This window comes from Panthera pardus, unplaced genomic scaffold (assembly GCF_024362965.1).
Source record: "Panthera pardus isolate Hobbes unplaced genomic scaffold, ASM2436296v1 HiC_scaffold_5, whole genome shotgun sequence".
In the NCBI taxonomy this organism is placed as follows: Eukaryota; Metazoa; Chordata; class Mammalia; order Carnivora; family Felidae; genus Panthera; species Panthera pardus.
Genome location: NW_026526980.1, coordinates 6,169,336 through 6,192,479, shown reverse-complemented (window position 1 = coordinate 6,192,479; position 23,144 = coordinate 6,169,336). Strand labels below are relative to the sequence as shown.

At 45.2% G+C, this 23,144-nt stretch overlaps 1 protein-coding gene across 2 annotated transcripts in view; it reads left to right on the top strand.

Moving 5' to 3' along the window:
- CPPED1 (calcineurin like phosphoesterase domain containing 1) overlaps window positions 1-20,282 on the top strand; it is a 104,040-nt gene extending 83,758 nt beyond the window's left edge. For both annotated transcript variants that reach the window (XM_019468622.2, XM_019468621.2), the window contains one exon: window positions 18,246-20,282. In XM_019468622.2, the coding sequence (XP_019324167.1) occupies window positions 18,246-18,475 (230 nt within the window). In that variant the 3' untranslated portion in view covers window positions 18,476-20,282. The remainder of the gene's footprint in view (window positions 1-18,245) is intronic.
- The last annotated feature ends 2,862 nt before the right edge of the window (window positions 20,283-23,144 follow it).

Sequence of the window (23,144 nt, the reverse complement as noted above, 5' to 3'; positions counted from 1 at the left end):
AAAAAAGATGTAATTTGTGCAAATGGAAAAAAAGATCTTCTGATCAGATGTTTCGAGAAGGATGAGAGGAAGGTATAATTATTGAGCGCTGCCCGAGTCCGTCACATGCAGCTTCCTGCCATGCAGCCTTGGACACGGCTGTGAGTCTCTCTTGATCTTCAAAGTGGCCCTGGGGGTGGTCGCTGGTTATGCCTTCCGAGTGACAAAACGGGAGGCTCAGAGAGGTCGGTGGACAGGCTCCACTCACACAGCCTGGTGATAGCAGTCTGAGGTTCAAGCCCACATCCCCCTGGCCCCTACCCCCAGCTGCCACTGCTTTTTTTGGCAACCGAATATTAGTATTAATAAAACGCAGCCCTCCTCTTGAGAATCCCACGCAGGTTTTGAATTGCCGTGTCGTCGGGAAGGGGAAAAATTAAATGGAAAAGCTGAGCACAGCCTCCCATGTGGGTAAACGGGAGGTGAGCCTGAATTTTGGAGGTGTATCGTGAATCCTCAAGTTCACGGCGGGAGGTGGGGCTACACCGTGACCCTCCTCCCTGGGCTTTGGGTGTGGGGGCCGCCCGGCACCTGCAGACAGCGGGCTGCTCTCCGGCCTGGGTCGTGGTAGCTCAGGTGCCCCAAAGGCCGGGAAGGCTCATGTCCTTGCGTAAGCGTGGGCAGGTCGGGTGCAGCAGTGGAAGTGGAAACGTCATGTCACAGACGGGAACCGGGCCCCTGTGGGTGTCCGCGTGATGACCAGCGGCTCTCTCCCCAGCTGCTCTTCTGCGGGGCTCTTGGATCCACTGCCAGCCTGGTTCTGCCGAAGATACACAGCCCTCGGTGTCCTCGGGGCCGCTTCTCTCACCTTCCTGTAGTTTGAGTGAAGAAAAGCCTTGGGCAGGGAACACTGTCATTTCTGTTGACCATTACTGAAGCGAGGCAAGGAAAGTGTACTTTTGTTTTTTTTTTTTACGGGAGTACATTTTTTCCAAAAGAAAGAAAAAACCTCTTGTGGTTATAGGGCAGAGATGAGTTGGCCTTGAGTGAAGGTCATTTCAACAACTGGCCCTTCATTCCCACTCAGTCCTCTCTGGGGAGAGGAGGCTGTGGGTCTGTCAGCTGAGCCACATGTTTCACGTCACGTGGAACAGACATCTGGGCAAACGCCTGAGCGAACCAGATGTCGGCGAGTTACCTAGTGCCCCCAGGAGAGGGGGAGGCACGAATGGAGTCGTCACCCGCCGGCTGTGGCCGTTCACCCCCATCTGTCCGCAGGCTGGGTCCCAGCTCCTGTAGGAGACGGTGCACCGCTCACCCCGGGCAGCGCCGCTTGGCTTTGGTGCTCTGTTCGCCTGGGGGTCTGTCCCTGTGCCGGTGATCCTGCGGCACATGGGGCCGGGTGGGCTCTCCCCCGAGACCCGCCACAGTGGCTGGGCGATGAGACTTCTTCCTCCCAGGAGCGGTGTGCTCCCAGGTCCTCCCGGGGCTCTCTTGAGAAGCTGTGCTCTCAGTTCCTCCTCGTACCTGCAGGGCCGAAGGGCGCTGAACCTGCCCGACCTCCCGCTTTAAAATACACAACGATCAGCTGACAGCCTGGATGTTTACATCTTGGAAATACAGCTTTCAGGCTTTTATGGAGGGTCAAGCTGTGTGTGCTGAGTGAAACAATTAAGAGATACAGTGTTGAGTGCATAAAAGCAAGTTGCAAACCCATAGAGTATCTCATTTTTGTGAAATCGTGGATTTGTGTGTATATGCATTGCCATAGACCCGTATCTGGTACCTGTATTATTAATATAGACGTTCACATTATCCGCACAGTACACACTAAACTCACATGGGAAGAGAAAGTTGACATTTTCCTGACCCTCCTTTTTTTTTTTTCATGCTTGTATTTTTACAATATCTGATTGTATTTTTTAACATGCCTTGCTTTTTTTCTTCGGACTTTTTATTCGGAAATATTTTAAGGCTTATAGAAGAGTTGCAAGTGAAAGGAAAACCTGTATTCCTTTCACCCAGATTTATCTGGCATTTTACCCCAGTTGCTTTCTTTTGTTTATTATTTGTGAGAGGTATGGCAAATACGTATCTTTTTTTTCTGATGTATTTGAGGGTAAGCTGCATGCATCACGTGTGTTTGTTCGTTTATCCCGTCTGACACAAACGAAAGCCTACTGTATACGCTTTTTGCACTTCCTTCACATAATTTTTCTTGGCTGTCATCCGTATCAGCTCGTGGGGATCTTCCTGATTCTTCCTTCCAGCCGCGCTGTGTGTATGCCATAGCTTATTCAGCTGCTCTCCTAAGGCAGGGAGCACAGTAGAGATGAACAGTGGAAAGGAAGTTTAAAAACCACTGAACAGAGCAAGCTGAGGCTCTTAATAGAAAGTCGTTATTTTTATTTTATTTTTTTAAAAGTTTGTGTATTTATTTATTTTGAGAGGGAGAGAGAGAGGAGAGAGAGAATCCCAAGCAGGCTCCACATGATCAGTATGGAGCCCTCTGCGGGGCTCAAACCCGCACACCATGAGATTATGACCCGAGCCAGAAGCCAAGAGTCAGACGCTTAACCGAACTGGGCCACCCAGGCACCCCAGTCTTTGTTATTTTTAAAGTGGGTGGGGCTGTGGGAGAAGCGGGGTGGGGGGGTGGCGGGAGCCCTTGGGCGGCCCTAGGACTCCCGGAGAGAGTACTAGAGGCGTCAGGAGGTGCAGCTGACCTCCCTGGGTTAGTGTCTGTGGAAGCAGAGCCTGAGACACGGATTCGTCAGACATATGAGGGAGGCTCCCTGGAGCAGGGAAGTGACGACACAGGACAGGGCTGACGACAAAGCTAAGCAAAGATACGTGCTCAGGATTTCAGCCTGATCCAGCCAGAGCTCCAGAGCAAGAGTCACCCCACAGAGGTGGACCCACCTTGAAGCAGGGGGCCACGACCCCCAATCCCCATGTACAGTAATCCATTTTAGGGATGTGGAAGCATTAAAAATAATATACACGATGAGACTTGTTTACAATGCCTGGCCCATAGTAGGTCTTCCAAAAAAAAAATACTATTGTGGTCATTATTCCCTCTTTTCCCCTCCCCCACTGCACCGTAACCGCTTTATTGACACAACCTACCATTCACATACCACACAGTTCACTTATTTAAAGCGTACACTTAAGCAGTTTTGAGTTCATTCACAGAGTTTTGCACTGGCCACCACAGTCAGTTTTAGAACATTTGCATGGCCCTGTAAAGAAACCCCGCATCCTTCAGCCGTCACTACCCATTCCTCCGTCCCTGCCCTACAAGTCTACTTTCTGTTGCTATACATGTGCCTGTTCTGGATGCTTCATAGAAGAGGAGTCCTATACCACATGGTCTGGGGGCCGGCCTTTTGCACTCTCGTGTCATTCGGTCATTGGCTGTGCCCCCAGCCCGGGCTTTGGTTTAGTCCTTCAGGGCTCAGGGGAAGGGCAGCTGTGAGCCTTTCTCGGCCAGCCTTCCCTGCAGCCGAAGGATGGATGCACCAGCCCGTGAAGGGGCCTGGCAGGGACACCAACAACATCCACCAGAGTAAGTCGTGTGAAAGGGCTCTGTTAAGAGTAAGATGACAGGGATTATCCAGGGTGTTAGAGGAACAGGGAGGAGAGCAGTTACTCAGAATTTCTGGATAAATGGAAACACAGTGTTGTTCTGGGCAGCCTCCCTTTTAATCTTTGAAAGGCTCTGCCTTATCACCAAGGAGTGCAGTCTCAGTGACCAGACTCTCACACCCTTTGTGGAAATTTAAGTTGGTTTCTTTCCTTAAGAAGAATTTGACAGTAATATCAAAAGTCTAAAACTACGGGAACATGGAAGACTAAATTTTCCCCCTGAGATCAGGAACAAGGAAAAGCTGCCTGTTTTCACCATTCCTATGTGACACCATATTGGAGATTCTGGTCATAATGAAAAGCAAGAAAAAGCATAACAATCAGAAAAGAAGAAATAAAACTATCCATATTTGCAGATGACATGATTGTTTACTTAGAAAATCCCAGGACTTTACAAAACAATTACTAGAACTAACAAATGAATTTAGCAGGGTCTCAGGATATTAGGTTAATAGAAATACAAATCAATTGTATTTTTATATGTCAGCAACAAACCCTTGTCACATGAAATTGTAAAAATAATTCAATTTGCCATAGTACCAAAAAAACATAAAATATTCAGGAATAACAAAGGGCTTGTAAGACTTAAGCCCTAAAAACTGTAAAACATTGCTGAGATTAATTAAAGAAAATGTAAGTCAATGGAAAGATAGACCATGTTCATGGATTGGAAGACTGTTGCTAATGTGGCATTTTTCCCAAATTGATTTGTAGATTCAGCATACCAATCAAACTTCCTGTAGTTTTATTTTGGATAGAAATTGCAGGCTGATTCTAAAATTTCTGTGGAAGTGCAAGTTACCTATAATAGCAAAATGGTTTTGAAAGAAAAGAGCAAAGTTGAAAGACCTACCCTACCTGATTTCAAGACTACCTGTAAACCTACAGTGATCAAAACTGGCATTTGGTATAAGAAAAACAGATTAGTGGAACAGAAAAGTAAGTTTAGAAATAAACCCAAACATACACGGTTAATCCGTTTTCATCAAATGTTGAGGCAATTCTGGAAATAACCCTAGGGTCCATCAGAAGTTTTGAATGGGTAAACAAATTATGGGATATCCATACAATGAAATAGTACCTAGCAATAAAAAGGATGAACTCTCAGTGTGTGTGTGTGTATGTATATGTGTGTGTGTGTGTGTGTGTGTGTGTGTGTGTGTGTGTATACATATACATATATATTTATATACATGACTAACTCTTGGTATATATATTGGATGTGTGTGTGTGTGTATATATATATGTGTGTGTGTGTGTGTATGTGTGTATATGTGTATATATATATATATCCAATAATGTGGATGAATCTTTCAAAATCATGCTGCATGAGAGAAGCCAGACCAAAAATGTGTGCATACTATGTGATTCCATTATATAAAATCCATATTAATCTATAGAAACAGCAGGTCACACATGGCCTGGGGCAGGACGTTGGGAGGGAATGATTCCAGAGGAGCACGAGGAAACTTTTGGGAATGATGGGTGTGTTCGTGATCTTGATCTTGGTGATGGTTTCTAGGTGTTTACGTGTGTTCAAATTGATCGAATATGTGAAGTTTATGGTTCTTCAATTACATTTGAAGCTGAACCAAAAAAGTAGAGCTATGCTTGGACCCAGCAGTTCACCTTCCTTGTAAAATTTGAGAACTATTGATCCTAGAGCTACTTTTTAAAATTTTTTGTCTGTTTGTGTATGTGGTGTGGTTATTTTTGCTCTGCAAAAAGGCCTTGTATGATATTAATAATTCAGTGCTTCTATTACTGAACTATTCAGTCATTTAAGTAATTGATATAATAATGGCATTCAATTGTCAGGAGCCTACTGTGTGCAAGGCACAAAATAGCTGTTTCTCACAGCAGCAGCTTTGCAGGGTAGCTCTTATTATCTCCATCTTTCAGATGATGAAACAAAAGCCATTCAGTTAAAAAGCGCCAACACTGGGATTGGATTTCCACCTCTGTCCCCCTCCAGAACTGCTCTGTTCAGTGTCATACCCGCACGTGGCTGGTCCAGATTGAGGTGGGCTCTAAGCATAAAATACACTCTGGATTTTCGAGACTTGGTATGAAAGTAATGTAAAATTGGTAACATTTTATATATCGATTCTATGTTGAATAACATTTTAAATATTGGGTTAAATACGTAACTAAAATTAATTTCACCTGTCACTGTTTACTTTTTAAAATGCAGCTACTAGAAAATTTAAAATTACACAAGAGGCTCACATTATGCTTCCTTTAAGCAGGGCCACTTTAGAGCTATTTCCACCCCACACTGTCTGTATAAAGGACACCTGGAAAGTTAATTCAGCAGCATATACTTATATTTTTTGAGTGTGAGCTATATGCTGGTTAAATTCTGTCATTTCTCTTACTGGTACATGCACTTACTGTATCAGCCCATTAGCTATTTAAGTTCAAGCAAAACTTGTCAACACAGAGTCTTTTTAATGTTTCAGGTCTGAGTTACTGTTTTAGATGGAAGGATGCAGACACTCTTAGTTTCAAGTAAACATAGAAGTCTCTTTCTGACCATTAGGATAGATGCTCATGTTTATTGAATAATTGAGTAATTGCTAATAGAATAACTTTTATGTTCGTTAAAGCAGTGTTCTCTGCAGGGCAAATACATCGTCTCCCCTGGCCAGAACGGCGTTCTTAGTTTTATAAACTATAAATTACTGTTTTCTTGATTTGTGAGAAGTACAGAAAGAAACTTCTAATTTTTGGAGAATTTTGAGAAACCATGGCTGATCACCCAAATTTATTTGTTTTTCAAGATGGTAAGCTTTTTTCTCCAATCGACCCTCCTCTCGTTTTTGTTAATAAAGCTTTATTGGATCACAGCCATGCCCATGTGTTTACATAACTATGAATGGCAGCTGCTTCCCTGCGATGAAGTAAGGGCAGAGCTGAGTAGTGGTTACACAGAGACTGCATGGCCCTAAAATACTATGTGACCCTTTACAGAAAATGTTGGCGGACCCCAGGTCACTTAAGTACAGGCGATCCCCAGAGGACGTTCCATGGAAATGTCTTTAAGATCCCACTTCGGTCAATGGGAGTTTGGGGATTGGAAGGCTTGAATTCACACAAGGCCGAAACTGGGAGTGACGGGGTGCTTTGATGCTCCCCACGTGGAGGAGGAGGATGCAGACGTGAGTCTGCACCTCCCGTCTCCATTTCGGCCAGCCCTCAGTGCAGCCCCCTCGCCTCCAGCTGAGCTGGGATCTGACCTGGAATCCTGGTGCCACCATGCACTCCCCTGGAGGACGTGCGTGAGAATTTCCCCCATGGGGGCGCCTGCATGGCTCAGTCAGTTAAGCATCCAACTCTTGATTTCGGCTCAGGTCATGATCTCGCAGTTAATGAGATCAAGCCCCGAGTCGGGCTCTGTGCTGACAGCGTGGAGCCTGCTTGGGATTCTCTCTCTCCCTCTATCTGCCCCTCCCCCGCCTTTTCTCTCTCTTTCAAAATAAAGAAGCTTGAAATAAAAAGAATTTCTTCTATATCGCACAACTGGGGAGCGTTCAAAGGCATAGCGAGGGAATCCTGCCCCTGCCTTCCCAGCACCCCAACTCCTGTCCTTCCCTCGTGTGCCCCGTCTCTCACAGGCTTTTAGTTTCCCTCCACTTGGACCAGACTCCTGGGTTCTGACCCCAGCCCTGCCGGGGACGTGCTGAGTTAGGCAAACTGTGAAATGTGTCTACATCTGTCCTCTCATCTGCCAAACTGGGATACTAGCCATGCCGTCTTTGTAGGGAAATTGTGGGGATTACGCCTTCTGAGAACACATAAAGTGCTCTTCAGAACAGTGTCTGATAGCGAGCGCTCCATAAACACCGCTTATTATCACTGTCATTACCACCATAATGATTATCCTACCTCAAGTCCCAGGACAGATGTGAACAAAGAACCGGCAGAAGTGGAGGGTGTGTTTAGGTCAAAGCCACCTCCTCCAGGAAGCCCTCTCACTGGGCCTGCCGTGTCATGATCCTTGGCACTTTGTACCTCGAAGGTGATGGACAGAACATCTTCTGAGTCAGCCTGACCCTTGTGTGGGGTCACACAAATCCTAGCTCTGTGACCCCAGGCAAGTCCCTTAACCTCTCTGTGTGTCATTTTTCTCACCTGCAAAAGGGAGCAAGTGTCTTCATGGGGGTCCTTGTGAAGCTTAACTGAAACGATACATAATAAGCATAGTTCTCGGCTCAGGGTGGGCGTTCAGTAAATAAAACACTGCAAACCGTGCACTTATCACTTGCTGCCTTTTATTATGGATAGCTGTTTATATTACTATCCAGCTGTAGGCCTTGAGCGTTCAGTTGCTAGGAATGGTCATTCTGTGTGCCTCACTACCCTCCCACCAAGGGGGAGCTCCACAAGTGTTTATTGCCCCGAGCTGGCAGAAGAAACAGCCTCCAGCTTCACCCAGAGATTGTGGAGCTGGTCTTTCCCCTCCTGCACATTCCCTCGCCGGCCTGGGCCACGGGCTCTCGGGCATTTGGGGAGATGCGTGCCAGTGAAATGTAAGGAAAGTGATTCTAGAGGAACCTAGAATTCCCAAATTGGCAACTCAAAACCCTGACCCAGTAGTGGACCGTACCCTGATTTCAGATTCGTGGCTGCACCTCCCAGCCCTGCTGAAGAAACATATTTCTGCCCCTTTGCCACATGGGCCACCCCAGGCCGCCAATTGCTGGCAGGGATCACTGTCTCAAGGCCTGCCTCTCAGCTACAGGGATTATTTGCACCTGTTTTCTGTATGTTCCTACTGATTCTTTCTTTCTTTCTTTCTTTCTTTCTTTCTTTCTTTCTTTCTTTCTTTCTTCTTTTTCTTCATTCCTTTTCTTTCTTTCTCTGTCCTTTTCTTTCTTTTTCCTTCTTTCTTTCTTTCTTTCTTTCTTCCTTTCTTTCTTCTTTTTCTTCCTTCCTTCCTTTTCTTTCTCTGTCCTTTCTTTTCTTTCTTTCTTTCTTTCTTTCTTTCTTTCTTTCTTTCTTTCTTCTTTTTCTTCCTTCCTTCCTTTTCTTTCTCTTCATTCCTTTTCTTTCTTGCTTGCTTTCTTTCTTTCTTTGTCCTTTCTTTTCTCTTTCTTTCTTTCTTTCTCTTTCTTTCTTTCTTTCTCTTCCTTCCTTTTCTTTTTCTTTTCCTTTTCTTCCTTTCCTTTCTTTTCTTCCTTCTTTCCTTCATTCTTTCTTTTCTTTCCTTCCTTCCTTCCAGCGCATTTTTTTCCTTACCACTGAGGCAGGAAAAATGGGAATTGTGACTAATGATTTACAACACAATTTTCACTATTCCAGCCGGCGATGTGAAGGATGCATAACATTTTCATAAAAGTGTATCTACTCAGGATAAAAGCAAAAGCCGTCCAATTTAAATCTGTTCACTCTTTCCAGGCTTAAGTAACACTAAGGCATTCAGGAAGCTGGTTCTTAATACTAGAATTGTACTGGGGAGCCTCCTGATTTCCTGACTGATTTGAGGCACACTTCCAGTATTCGAATATTAAATTACATGGAGATTGCATTCCCTTCCCAATTGATTTGACATGAATTTGAATCAAGACAGCTTAAAAATAGCTTTTATACCATCTCTGCGACTTGATACCATGGAGAAATAAGCGTGAAGTGAATGCCACAGAAGTGGTCCTCCCCTGATGCACAGGGGCTGCCTTTTGCTTGGGAATTCCTCTGGTGGTAATTTAAGAAGATGCTTGTCATCCCCTTACAGCAGTTCATAATTCAAAAACAATCCATACGTAACAGTCAATTAAGGAATTGTAGAAGCATGTCGGCCACAGATGACTAATGAATAGCGGGGATGGAAACTCTGCCCAACTCCTGAAAACACCACTAGAATCAATCCCCCGTCAAGGAAACTGTGATTTATTAATGCATCCCCTACCTCCGTTGAGTTGTGAATCAATGCTTCCCCATCAAAGGCTAATAGAAAAGCAGAAATGGGTCCTCATGGCCTGTCGGCATGAGAGGGGATTGTAACTCGGACAGGAGACCACGTGGCAGAGCCAGCACGTGGTGTCTGTGTCCTCTGCCAGCCGCCAACCCCACCCGAGACGGAGCCCCGAGGGTTCAGGAGTATCTACTGTGGTACCTGTTTCCATGCTCTCCTTTAAACCTCCCTGCCACCCATGAGCCCTCTTCATTATTCGTCTCACAAGCCAGGGAACGGAGGCTCTCAAGGGTCAGTAATACCCTGCCCGAGGTCCCCAAAGAACAGAACCAGGCTTCCGACTCGATCTCAGCTCAGGTCGTGATCTCACGGGTTTATGAGTTTGAGCCCCGCTGACAGCGTGGAGCCTGCTTGGGATTCTCTCTCTCTCTTCCTCTGTCTCTGCCCCTCCCATGCTCACTCTCTCTCTCACTCAAATAAACAAAAAGAAAAAGAACAGAAACAGAGTCTGCAAGGTCAGTTCAGAACTTAGGCTCTGACATCCATTTCCCAGCTGTGTAACTTTGCCTCTTTGTTCCTTGTCCTGGCCTTGGGTTTTTCCTCTGAAAAACGGTGATTCGAGCCTCCGTTGGGACGATTCAGCGAGATGATGGATGGAAGGGCCCTAGCGTCCTGTGGCTGTCCTTGCTTCTGAGCCACTCTGATCCTGCCTCAATACTGCCCTGACTTGAGGCAGGACTGGGAGAACATGATCTGGGTTCAAAACTGCTGAACTTGCCAGGAGGTGGGAAATAGAAGCTCCATCTGTCGGCCACCAGGCTGCTTCTGGTTCTGGTTCCAGCCCAAGAAGAGGGTCTCTCACGCGCCTCTGGGCCAGCCAGGAATGTCCCAGAGCCTTAAACTCTGCACCAGAACCCAGCAGGAAGGACAGTTAGGCCTACCCTCCTCCTTTTTGATGCAGACTTTAGCCTTCTGCTTGACCGTCCCTTTGTGCCCTTATTCCGTGGCCATATCTCACAGCTTCTTATTCAGGCCTCCAAGATGTGAAGTTTCTAACTGCAGTGGTGGGGGTGGAGACAATCTCTTGCCAGAGGGGAGAACATCCTGAACACGATGGCCCTGCTCACCGACAGACTCCCCCATCGTTATCGCTAGCTCTCTTAGGCATCCTTGCTAATGCCAGAATCATCATTCAGTCACATTGGCTGTGGCTTGGGACATTAGCAATAAATGGTGAGCCTTAAGGGGCTTGCAGCAGGACGATGGATAGCACACTCACTGCAGCTCCCCCCCCCCCGCCCCCCCAGCCCAGCTGTCCTCAGAGATCCGCTCTGAAAGTCCGTCCCTCCGGTCACTCGAACGGTCCCCATTAATGCTCTTGTCTCTGTGGGCGCCGATAAATATGGCGTGAAACTTGATCATCGGTGAGTCTTTACAGCTAATTACGGCCAATGCGAGCCACTCTTAAAATTGCCAAACATGCCTTCCAGAATATTACAGTTTGCAGCTAGGAATTAGGCAGAAAGAGCCAAATTCCATGCACACAATCTAGTACACAACCAATTAAGAACGACACTGAGTGGTTTCTGTCTGGCCATTAGGAACTCCCTGAGGTGGGTCCGATGGCCCAGGCCCCACAGCTTTGAAAGGCCAGGAAGGCGAGGAAGAGGTTCACGTCCACGGTCCTTGTCCACGGTCCTCCAGTCTGTGTGGCCAGGACTGTCCAAACCTCCGTTTGTGGCGAGGACCCTTTGGGCGCCCAACCCAGGGTCTCACCCGCAGCTTCTGACCCACAAGCTCAGGCCCTGGCGTGGTGGCCCCTCCACCCTTCCCTACTGTCACCCTTCCCCCCCGGGGCACCTGGCATGCCACCACCACGCTGTTCAGGTCACCTGGACGTGTGTGTTCATGATCACTGGTAAAGTTGTACCACAGAAATAAAGAGTAGAAGGTGATGCCCCCTCACTAATCCCAGCACGCCCCCCCGCCCGCACCGTCTCCATGAAATCACCCGTGGGAGCAGTGGGAACATAGCCCCATTGGGTTGGAGGATACAGACCAGTGCGCACAAACCCTCCTACGCATGTGCTCTCTTCGACAAAACCAGGATCACACGATGCTTTTTTTTTAACATCTTGCTGTTCCTACTTAACCTATTTGGTGACTGTCAATGCCAGCACATGTAAATCTACCTCTTGTGTAAAATACACCCGTCATCCATCCCGTCTCCTGTAAATGAGCATCACAAACACTGCACTATGTATTTATGCCTCCAGACACAACACATCTGCATCTGTGGGCTCTTCTCCGGGCATTTCAATGGAATTGCTGGTGTTGGGTCAAGGGGAACACATCAGGGAACGTGAGAAGATAGCACCTCTCTGAGATGGGTTGTATCTGTTTGCATCCTGATAACGGTAAATGGAACTCGCTGATCCTCGCCACCCTCGGCTGTTCTAAACAGAAGAACCTGGGTCCCCTTCCTTCCCATCCTGAGGCGTGGACCTCAGCGGGCAGATGGCCACACCTGCCCACAGGTGGGTCTCCGTTCCTACTGTGAGCACACGGCGGCTCTTGTCACAGGGCTCTGTGCAGACTCTCCCAGAATCCTCTTAAACAGAAGGAGCTGCTGTCAACATTTTTGAACGTGTTTCCTTCAGCCCTTTCGAATCCTTGTTAAGTGCGAATGGTTCCATCACCACGAGGATCCCTCTTATAGCCAAACCCACTCCCAACCCCTACAACCCCTGTGCCTCACTCCTAGCAGCTGTGTCTACACTTCCATCATTTCAAGAATGCTGTGTCAATGGAATCACACAGGATGGAAGCTTTTGAGTTTGGCTTTTCAAAGTCAGCATAATTGCCTCGCTATCTGTTGTAGTTGTTGTGTGTATCAGTCGATCATTCCTTTTTTTTTTTTTTTTTTTATTGCTGAGTGGTATTCCGTGATGTGGTTGTGCCACAGTTTAACCGTATACCCACTGAAGGACATTTAGGTTGTTCCCCGTTTCCGGCTACTACAAATAAAGCTGTAGAACACATCTGTGTACACATATTTGAACCTAAGTTTTCACTTCTCTGGGATAAATATCCCAAAGAGTTCTGTTGCTGGGTCATAACGGTAAATGCACATTTAGTTTTGTAAGAAACTGCCAGAGTGTTTCCCAGAGTTGCTGTGTCACTTTACATTCCCACCAGCGCTGTGGGAGTGATCCAGTGTCTCTGCACCAGAGCCAGCATTTGGTGTCTGTAACATTTTAAAATTCCGTGTTTGGTTTTTTTTCGTTTGTTGTAGTTATTGTGATTTTTTCCCCCCACCTCTTTGCCGATTGAAAGTCACATATTCCATTTTTTTTTTCTTTTGGAAATTATCCGTATTTTTTTAATGAATTTAAATTTATTTAAATTTTATAGAGAGCATGCAAGTGGGGGAGAGGGGCAGAGAGAGAGAGAGAGAGAGAGAGAGAGAGAGAGAGAGAGAGATCTTAAGCAGGCTCCATGCATGGCTCGATCCCACAACCCTGGGATCATGACCCGAGCTGAAATCAAGAGTCAGGCTTTCAACCAACTGAGCCACCCAGGCTCCCCTTAAATAACTTTAAAATTTTAGAACACCTTCAAATCTGCATAAAAATTACAAAGATAATACAGAGACTTCCCACATGCCCTGTACCTCGATTCCCCCGTTATTTATGTCTTATACCAGTAGCACATTTGCTACAATTAATGAGCTGATATCGATAACACTTTTATTAATGAAGTCCATAATCAGGTTCCCTTACTTTTTACCTAATGCCCATTTTCTGCTCCAGGATCCCATCTAGCATAGCACACCTCGCTTCTGTATCACACCTCCTTAGTCTCCTCTTGGCTGTGACCGTTTTTGACGACCTTGACAGTTTTGAGAAGTACTGGTCAGGTATTTTATAGAATGTCCCTCTCTTGGGATGGGTCTGATGGTTTTCTCAGGCTGGAGCCCTGGGTTTGGGGAAGGAAGATCACACGGATGTAAAGTGCCGTTCTCATCACCGTCGTCAAGGTACATCGTGGCGTGCGTGCAGTCAACCTGACTCTGTCATCCCTGCTGATGTTCGGTCAGTGTCTCCACCATAAAGTTACTCTTGGACTGAAGTCCCTATGCACAGTCCGCACCTACGGGTGGGGAGTTATGCTCCCCCTGCTTGAGGGAAGAATATCTAAGTAAATTATTTGTTATTCTCTATGGGAGATTCGTCCCTTTTTCCCACATTTACATGTTTATTTATATTAACACAGACTCATGGATTTCTATTTCTTATACTTTGGGTTATAATTCAGCACTAGCTGTTGCTCAAATTGTTAAGCTTTGGCTATGGGGAGCTCTTTCAGTTGACCCCTCTGTCCCTTCTGACACCCCCTCCCCCGCCCCATTGTTGTGAGCTTTTAAGAACTTCAGCACTTCCTTACTTTCTGGCCTGACAAGCTGCTCCAGGCTCATTTTGTGTATTTCCTGCCCGAGCCCTACGTCAGTCACTTCTCCAAGGATCTGCATCTCCTTTTACTGGAGAATGGTGTTAGAAACCAAGATCTGGACACTAGGTGTGCTCATTGCTAGTGTGCACCCTTGTTTCTAGGCTGGGAAGGACGTATCCTGTTTACTAACCTGTGTCTGTACACCTCTATAAACGTTTCTGGGTGTCCTCGTCTGTTTTTAGCATCTGATATTAAGGTAAACATGAATTCCTGTTGATGTCTCCACCTCCAATCCACTACGCCATGGTTCATTCTAGCTTCCTCCTCATCCCACACATTTTATTTTTTGCATTTTTTATTGAGGTATTATATAATTCACATACCATAAAATTTCCCCTTTTAAAGTACAAATTCAGTGGGTTTTTTAATATTCATTTATTTTTGAAAGAGAGAGAGAGAGCATGAACGAGGGCAGGGGGAAGGGGCATGGGGAGGGTGCAGAGAGAAAGGGAGACACAGAATCTGAAGCAGGCTCCAGGCTCTGGGCTTCAGTACAGAGCCTGACATGGGGCTTGCAACTCACGAACTGTGAGATCATGACCTGAGTTGGAGTCAGACACTTAACCGACTGAGACACCCAGACACTCCTAAATTCATTGGTTTTAATAGTGCAGCCATCATCACTGATTCCAGACCGTTTTTAGACAGTTTTTACCATTCCACAAAGAAATGCTGTGCCTGTTAGTGGTCACTCTCCCTTCCTCTTTCCCTCTTCCCCCAGCCCCTGACATACAAGAATCTTCTTTCACTTCATTGCTTTTTACAGCTGAATAATCTTCCATTGTATGGATGTGCCACATTTTGTTTATCCACTCATCGATTAATGGACATGTAGGCTCCTTTTTAGGCTACTGTGAGTAATGTTGTGAACATTCACACACGTTCGTACATGGCTGTGTGTTTTCATTTCTCTTGAGTACATACCTAGGAGTGGAATTGCTGGTCCACGTGATAGCTCCATGTTTAACATTATAAGGAGGTGCCAAAGTGTTTTTTAGAATGACTGTACCATTTTACATTTCCACCAGCACTATATGAGGGTTCTAATGTCTCCAAATCCCTGTGAACACTTGTTATTTTCCATGTTCGTTTATAGCCATCCTAGTAGATGTGAAGGGGTATCTCATTATGTTGTTTTTTTTTTTTTAGTTTATTTATTTTTGACACAGAAGGAACACATGTGAGTGGAGGAGGGGCAGAGAGAGGGGCTGACAGAGAACCCCAAGCAGGCTCTGCACTGTCCATACAGAGCTCGATGCAGGACTCAATCTCACAAACTGTGAGATCATGACCTGAGCTAAAGTCAGACCCTTAACCAACTGAGCCACCCAGGCGCCCCTCATTATGGTTTTGATTTGCATTTCTCTAATGATCAGTGACATTGAACATCTTTTCATAGTTTTCATATTCTTCTCTTCATATTTTCTGGATATTAGATCTTTATCAGATATATGATTTGCAAATATTTTCTCTCATTCCACGGGTTATCTTTTCACGTTGTTGATAATGTTCTTTGAAGCACAAAACCTTAAAGTTTTGAAAGGTACACTTTGTCTATTTTTAGTTTGGTTGCTTGTGCCCATTTTTAAGAAGCATGTTAATTATGCATTTTTCCTAGCAAATACAAAGTTACTTATTATTTTCGCATTCCTTCCAAACATGACAATAACTTTCATGCACTTTTTTTTTTTTTTAATTTTTTTTTTTAACGTTTATTTATTTTTGAGACAGAAAGAGACAGAGCATGAACGGGGGAGGAGCAGAGAGAGAGGGAGACACAGAATCGGAAGCAGGCTCCAGGCTCTGGGCCATCAGCCCAGACCCCGACGCGGGGCTCGAACTCACGGACCAGGAGATCGTGACCTGAGCTGAAGTCGGACACTCAACCGACTGAGCCACCCAGGCGCCCCATGCACTTTAATTATCCATTGAACTTCCCATCCTGACATTCATGAGTTTTAGTTTCATTTTCACATTAAAAAATAGTTTTTTCAAGGGAAATCAGTAGTTAATTAAATTTACCAAAATATATTTATTAGTGTTTGCTCATCACTATTTTTTAATTTCATCCCTTCCTTGCTGAAACAGATTTCCTAATAATTCTTTCAGTGAAGGTTTGGAAGTGGTAAACTCTTTATATGCCTCAGCATGTATTTATTTTGCCCTTCAATCTGAATGATGGTTTAGCTGGATATAAAATTTGAGGTTCATAGTTGCTTGCCCTCAGCATTGGAAGGTATCACTCTTTGATTCTGTTATTGCTAGGGGTGTCTGCTGTCTGTCATTCCTTTGTAAGTTATTCTTACTATCATTTCCTCCTTTCTCCTGTTCCAGCTCCTCTTAAGCGTCCATTGATACCTCTTAATCCATTCTGTGGGTTCTTTGAACTGCGTGTTCTTATTGCTTGTGTATGGGTCTCTGTGTTGTCTTTGGTTCACTGCCTGCATTCTGCCTATTAATTCACTGATTTCCTCTCTAAACAGTTTCCCGTCTAGAATTTATCCCATTTATTGAGAGTTGTCTTTGTTTTATATTTTAATGGCTTGTCTTTTATCTCTGAGCTTTTGTTACCAATTATTCTCATTTCTTTCATGCCTGTTTTCTTTCCTAACATGTTGTTTTCCGTAGATATTAGTCCTTTATCAAGGACCTTTTGATGCCTTAAACATACTCATTTTAAGTATTTGTCAGGCAGTTTTATATCATTCATTTCATCTGGAGTGAATTCATATTCCTGATTGAGGAGTCTGTAGACTGTCTTACTTAGCATGAGATTTCTTCACAGGTGGTGGGATTTTCTTCCAGGTTCAATTTGAGTAAGTCGTAATTTTTTTTTCTTTGGTTTTTCCTTCACTTTCTCTCTTGAATAGCTTCCTCCTGCCTGGTGGTTTGGGCTTCTCCACTCCAGCCCCATTTGGAACCAGGTCTTACAGTAGAGCTGGAAGGCTCTTGCCCACGGTAACACTGAGAAAACATGTCTCATTTCCTAGACTTGAGCCTATGTCTGTTCTTCCTTCCTAGACCCATAGATCGCTACAAGCCCCAGCCCAGTGGTGTGCTCGAGACAGCTCCTCCTATCCAGCTTACGAAAACCAGTGATTAAATTTTAAGGAATTCTGTGAGCTCATTGTCAAACAACAATTACTAAAAATTAAATTCTCCGAACTCACCAGTGAATAAATTCTATTGAAAAGCAAAGGTAGTAAATACTCAAAACTGACTCTTTTCTAATTACCTTGCTACCTATTGCTATTACAATGCTGCCAGGTTGCTCACGGCTTTTGTGTCTGTGTGGCAAGAGGCGCCACAGAGTGATGTGCTCACCGCATGTTTTCCCACGTCTGGGTCAGTGACATCACGCGGGTGATTTGATAGCAGCCATGACGAGAGCATTCACCCACAGAAATGAGTGAGCATTACAGATCGGTTCTCTTATTTTCTGGAGTACTTGTTAAAGACACCTGCACACCACTGCCCGGGCCCCAGACAGCGACGGTTTTCTGCATCCTCCTTCCATAGACAGAGGTCCCCAGGCCACCCCTTCTCCAAACAGGGGCCGGGCTTTATTTGCTCATCTCACAGAAACTGCTTTCAGTCTCTGTTACCCTACAGGAGCTTCATTCCCAGCAATACTGCAACCCCGCTCATTACTCTGCGTTTCTGTCTAGTTTCTCATCCACAGAGCTCTTTATTTCGGCGCTGAGGCGACTTCTGTCCTTTGGTCTTTTTTTTTTTTTCTATCTTACCCACCATGACTCTTGAGTGTGGGGAGGAGAAGGTACATTAAATGCTGAGCATGCTCTACTCTCTTGATTAGAACCCCATAAACATGATTTTTTGTAGACATTTAACTTGTCTCCTGTGGCTGTCGATAACAGGCCTCAGAATATTTCCTTCCGCTTCCTGTATCTCTCCCAAAGTCATTCACTTTATCTTCCTTTTCTCCCTTTGTTCCCTGGCACTTTCTTGCGCCGGTTATAACAAACGTGTTAATATGTTATATCGATGAATTATTCCCTGAAAGGATTGTGGATGTCACGAGGCTGCCTTCTCATTTCTTAGGCACTGAGTCAATATTACACACTTAATTTAATAACATACCGCGTTGTTCCCAGAAGAAAACAGGGGAGCCCCCCAAGTTCCCTACATGGAAATCCTTGGCCCCCTAATGTCTTGTTCCCTCCCCCCGCAGGTGTCACAGCTGTGTTCTCAGGCCACTACCATAGGAATGCCGGGGGCACCTACCAGAACCTGGACATGGTGGTGTCATCTGCCATCGGATGCCAGCTGGGCCAGGACACCCACGGGCTCCGAGTCGTCGTGGTCACTGCCGAGAAAATCGTTCACCGCTACTACAGCTTGGATGAGCTGAGTGAGAAGGGGATAGAAGATGACCTCATGGGCCTGATGAAGGAAAAGTGATGGTGGCTGGCGATCTCGTGTTTCACTTCCCCTGGTTTTTTACTTTACCAGAAGCAGCAGGTACACACCGTCCCTTGTTGAAACGTAAAAGTACTCCAAGCCGATGTGTGGATTTTTGTCCTTTTGCATAAATCAGAGAGCTGGGTCCTCTCCTCCTATCCTAAATTGTATTCAAAGTAGAGCTTCCCTCCCTTTAAAAAAGAGAGGAGTTGGGGGAACTGGAAAATAAAAGAATAAATGATTCTAGCGTCTCTCTGCTTGGATGCTTGAATAAATTCTCCGAGTGCTGTGTCCCTCAGCTCTGCTTGTGAATTAGCATGTGATAAATGTCTACCTGTCGACCTCCATCCTACCTTGATAGCCAAGTGTGGTCTTTGAAAATTCTGTGATCAGGTCGCATCCGATCGTACTAAATTGTGGTCACAACTCCCAAAGTGCTAGGCAAAACACGGGTCATCTCCTTTCCTTCCTAACAAAGCACATGACTGTAACCCATTAGAGCTACGCAGGCTTGCTTTTACAAGGAGCTGGGTAGACCACATCTGCTACTAAATTTTGAGACTCCTGGCATTGTTGACAACGCGGTCGGTACAAGTCAAAGTTGAACTTGCCTTCTGGGTGACAAGAAAATCCTGCTCGGCACATGAACGGGCCATCTGTAGAAACCTCATCACAGAGACTAGAACTGAAGCCCCACACCCTGGCTTCGTTCACATTCACGTCTGACAGCGTGGCGACCCTGCAGATTGGCGTCCTCGTGGAATGGGAGTGGCCCTCCGCTTATGAGACTCTTCGCTGTGTCCGCTTGGACAGAGCAAGTGGGAGTTGCTGCGGAGTTCTCCAAGGGAGCAAAGCAGAGACTCTGGTGGGGCAGGAGTGGAGCTTTTGGCCCCATCATCTAAATCAGCCCTGGCTTTGAGGAAATGCACCGTATCCCTTGACGAAGGAGCATGGGCGGTTTGAAATCAGTGTCATTTTTACGTGATCTCCTTTGCTGCTGCTTTGCCACCGCCACTGACCATGGCGCGATCTCGTCCGTCACCCTGGCAGACGGGGAGCCTGGGCTGTCTGTCCTGCCGGGAATATTTCACAACGCCGTGCAGTAGTATGCTGGCATACGCATACAGATGGGCTGCAAAGTCCATTAAACCACAAGACTTTCGTGTTACAGAGTTTTAGTCAATGTGGCAAAACCGTGAGACATTAAATAGGAAGATAATTGGATATGTAAATTCATAAGGAAAAAAGATGAGAAGTTAATTATACTACAGATCCGTGATGCACCATAGCTCTTCACTGTGTGGCACAAGAAAATTAGAATTTTTCAAAATTAGAATGCCCTTATTTTAGGACTTTGCTGCAGTCTTGATTTGTGTTCCATTTTTCTTTACAACAGGTGTGGATTGAGGAGGTCAGGAACAGCAGTTCAGTAAAAGGTGTAACTTTTTGTTTCATTTTATTTGGGGGAGGATATGGATTAAATTAAAAGCAATGGAAAGGAAACGGCTAAGTCTCCTTCCCCAGAAACCTAATATGTAAAACAATTGATTCAAGATACAGCAAAGATATGCTAAGAATAGGGAATCCTATGAAATTCTAACCGTTTTTTAAGTAACCACCAATATTCCCTAATGGTAGTTGGTTCAGAAGAAGTTAGGAACTGATTTTGTAGATGAGTGTGTATCATTCTGATAATAGATAATTACCAATGTACTCACTTATGATTGCTTTTTCTTTAAAGAAAAAAACACATTACAAAATAAGTGCCTTATACTCTGGAAAACAATAAAATACTCCATGATCCTAAGTGCTATGATTTTGAATGTTTATTATGTGCTAAGTACATTTTCAGTGCTTTAACTGAGAGAGGTGGGGCTCACTTGGCCACTGTCACACAGCTCACCCGTGGGGAAGGAAGGGTTGAGATGCAGGCAGTCTGACGGCCCAGCCCGTGCTCCTTATTAACACTATCATCTCTCTTAGAAAACGTTTCTCACAGTGAGAGGTTTGCAGCAGCTCAGCCTGTGGCAACACGACAACATTCAGCACCTCTGACCACCTTTGCTGGACAATGACCCGGTGTTAGCGGGAAGCCATGGGGCTTGATCCCAGGGTTTGCAAAGCCCGGACACCCCTTCTCTGACTGTACCAGATCCAGGGTGGCAAAGCCTGTCCAGGTTGTCCCAGGCAGAGAATTTTCTCCGAGGATACTGGAAAACTCCTGTCTGGGAGGCCACAGGACACACCTCTGCCCACAACAGTAAAGTACTCCGTGGGATGATGCTCACTGCTTGCTCGTGGTTCCTGCCCCCAGGAGTAGGAAAGCCATGGCTCTCTCAAGGCAAGCAATGCCACCCAACGCTCCCCTTCCAATGCGTCGTTGGAGCAGAAATAAGGGCTGCTAAAAGGAGAAGATTATTTAAGGAGACCTAAAATGGGGTTCTCAAGACTCCAGCGGGCTTGCGGACGGGTTGGGGAGATACCTAACTGTGTTCACCTTTTTATAAGTAAGTGTATGTCTAGAACTCCGTCCTGTTTGCCCTCAGGTTGGAGAACAGGGGGGAAAGGTCTATAGTAAACCTTATGGAAGCAAGCAAACAGAACATTTCATACCATTGTGTTATTTTCAGCATTACCTGGTTGTCAGGCCCTGATAGAGAGTTACAGGGCAAACCCTAGTTTTAAGCCTGAATAATGCTACGACCATTTCCCTTATGTAGTACGAAAGACACCAAGTTACATATAACTGTGGAAACTGTATTACACATAATACAGTTTAATAGTATAGTCTATATTCTCATCGAAATCTGTTGAGGAAAGGTAGCAAAAACATCATTTGCATTTACTTGAACTCTTAATACTTATTCCCCAAGTAGTGTCTAAAACAGCTTCGCGCCGTCGTGGAATTAAGTAGCGATATTGTATTGAGCTGGGGGGAAAAGGAAGATTTAGGAATAAATCATCAAGGCAAGTTCTATTAAAAGCTTTCACATAACCTTAGTAGTTTGGGTTACACATGCAGGAGATAGTACTTGACAGGTAATATTGATTTTTTTTTATAACTTCATAAAATACTGTCTTCTGTCATTGGAGAGCTCTTAGGGATATATATATATGATTCTTTTCTTGGAATAATAATGACTTCTAACATCTTTCTAGGAAAGGTTTTACTGACTAAATTCTCTTTTTCCTTCCATGGATTTTTATTTCCATTATTTCTTTACCATTAGTGACCACGTACACATATACACATATATACAGTTTGGGTGATTCCTTTAAAAATTTTTTTAAATGTTTATTTATTTTTGAGAGAGAGAGAGAGACAGAGACAGAGACAGAGCACAAGTAGGGGAGGGGCAGAGACAGAGGGAGACACAGAATCCAAATGAAGCAGGCTCCAGGCTCTGAGCTGTCAGCACAGAGCCTGACACAGGGCTCGAACTCATGAACCCTGAGATCATGACCTGAGCCAAAGTCAGATGCTTAATCGACCGAGCCACCCAGGTGCCCTGAGGATGTTTCCTTTAGCTAAATCCTAAAGGACCCATGTAGATTAAAAAAACAAAAACAAAGGACCCATGTAGATTAAAAAACAAAAACAAAAACAAAGCCTATGTAAATAAAGTGGATTGAACATGAATAATCACAAGTTACCTTTCATTATTGTGTTCTGATACTTCTCTTTAAAAAGTCATTTTTTGGGCTCCTGAGTGGCTCAGTGGATTAAGCATCCATCTTAGGCTCAGGTCATGATCTCACGGTTCCTGATTTTGAACGCCGCGTCGGGCTCTGTGCTGACGGTGCGGAGCCTGCTTGGGATTTTCTCTCTCCCTCTCTCTCTGCCCCTCTCCTGCTCACGCTCTCTGTCTCTCTCTTAAAATAAATAAATAAACTTAAAAAAGAAATAAATGTGTGCAGCTTAGTAAAATGTATCTCAATAAAATTGTTTTAAAATAATTTAAAAAGAAGAGCGATTTATCCAGCTTGGGGGAAGGCCGTGTTTTCAGAAGGAGCGTCATTTGCAGCCAAGGAGGCATTTTGTCATGTGAGGTACCTGTTTCCAGAGCTCCTGTGCCTCTGAAGACAGACCCAGGTTTGAACCCAGGCTCTCAGATTGTGAACCATGCTCACATGGTTTCTCTCGCAAGACTCGCTAACCTCCCTATACCTCAGTATCTGCACACTCCATCGGTTGGGACGCTTCCAGCCGATGGTAACAATATCAGATCAGAAGGGGCTTGATAAGTAAGGGGGTTGTTTTTCTCCCACAACATCAGTCCTGAGTCCGATGGTGGCTCTGGGATGTCTGAGCAGTGAAGTGTGTCAGCTTTGTGTAGATGACTCCGTGATTCCTACTGACAACATGGCCGCCCAACCCCAAGCATCATTAAGTCCAAGACAGAAAGGGCTGGTGGGGTGGGTCTCTACCTCCAGAGTCACTTTTTCTATCCAAGAGGAAGTTTTCACCCAGAGGCCCTCAATGGATTCTGCATCATAAGTCCCATTGTCCAGAAACAGAAATGCCACGAATACAACCCAACAGCCATCACAGTCACAGAAAAGAGACCCTAGGATAAGGGATGAGGCCCTCCAGTAATTGTGAAAGAGCACCTTGCTGTGCCCATGAAAGCCACACTGCATATAAACTGCTCAAGTGGCAAGTGGTGAG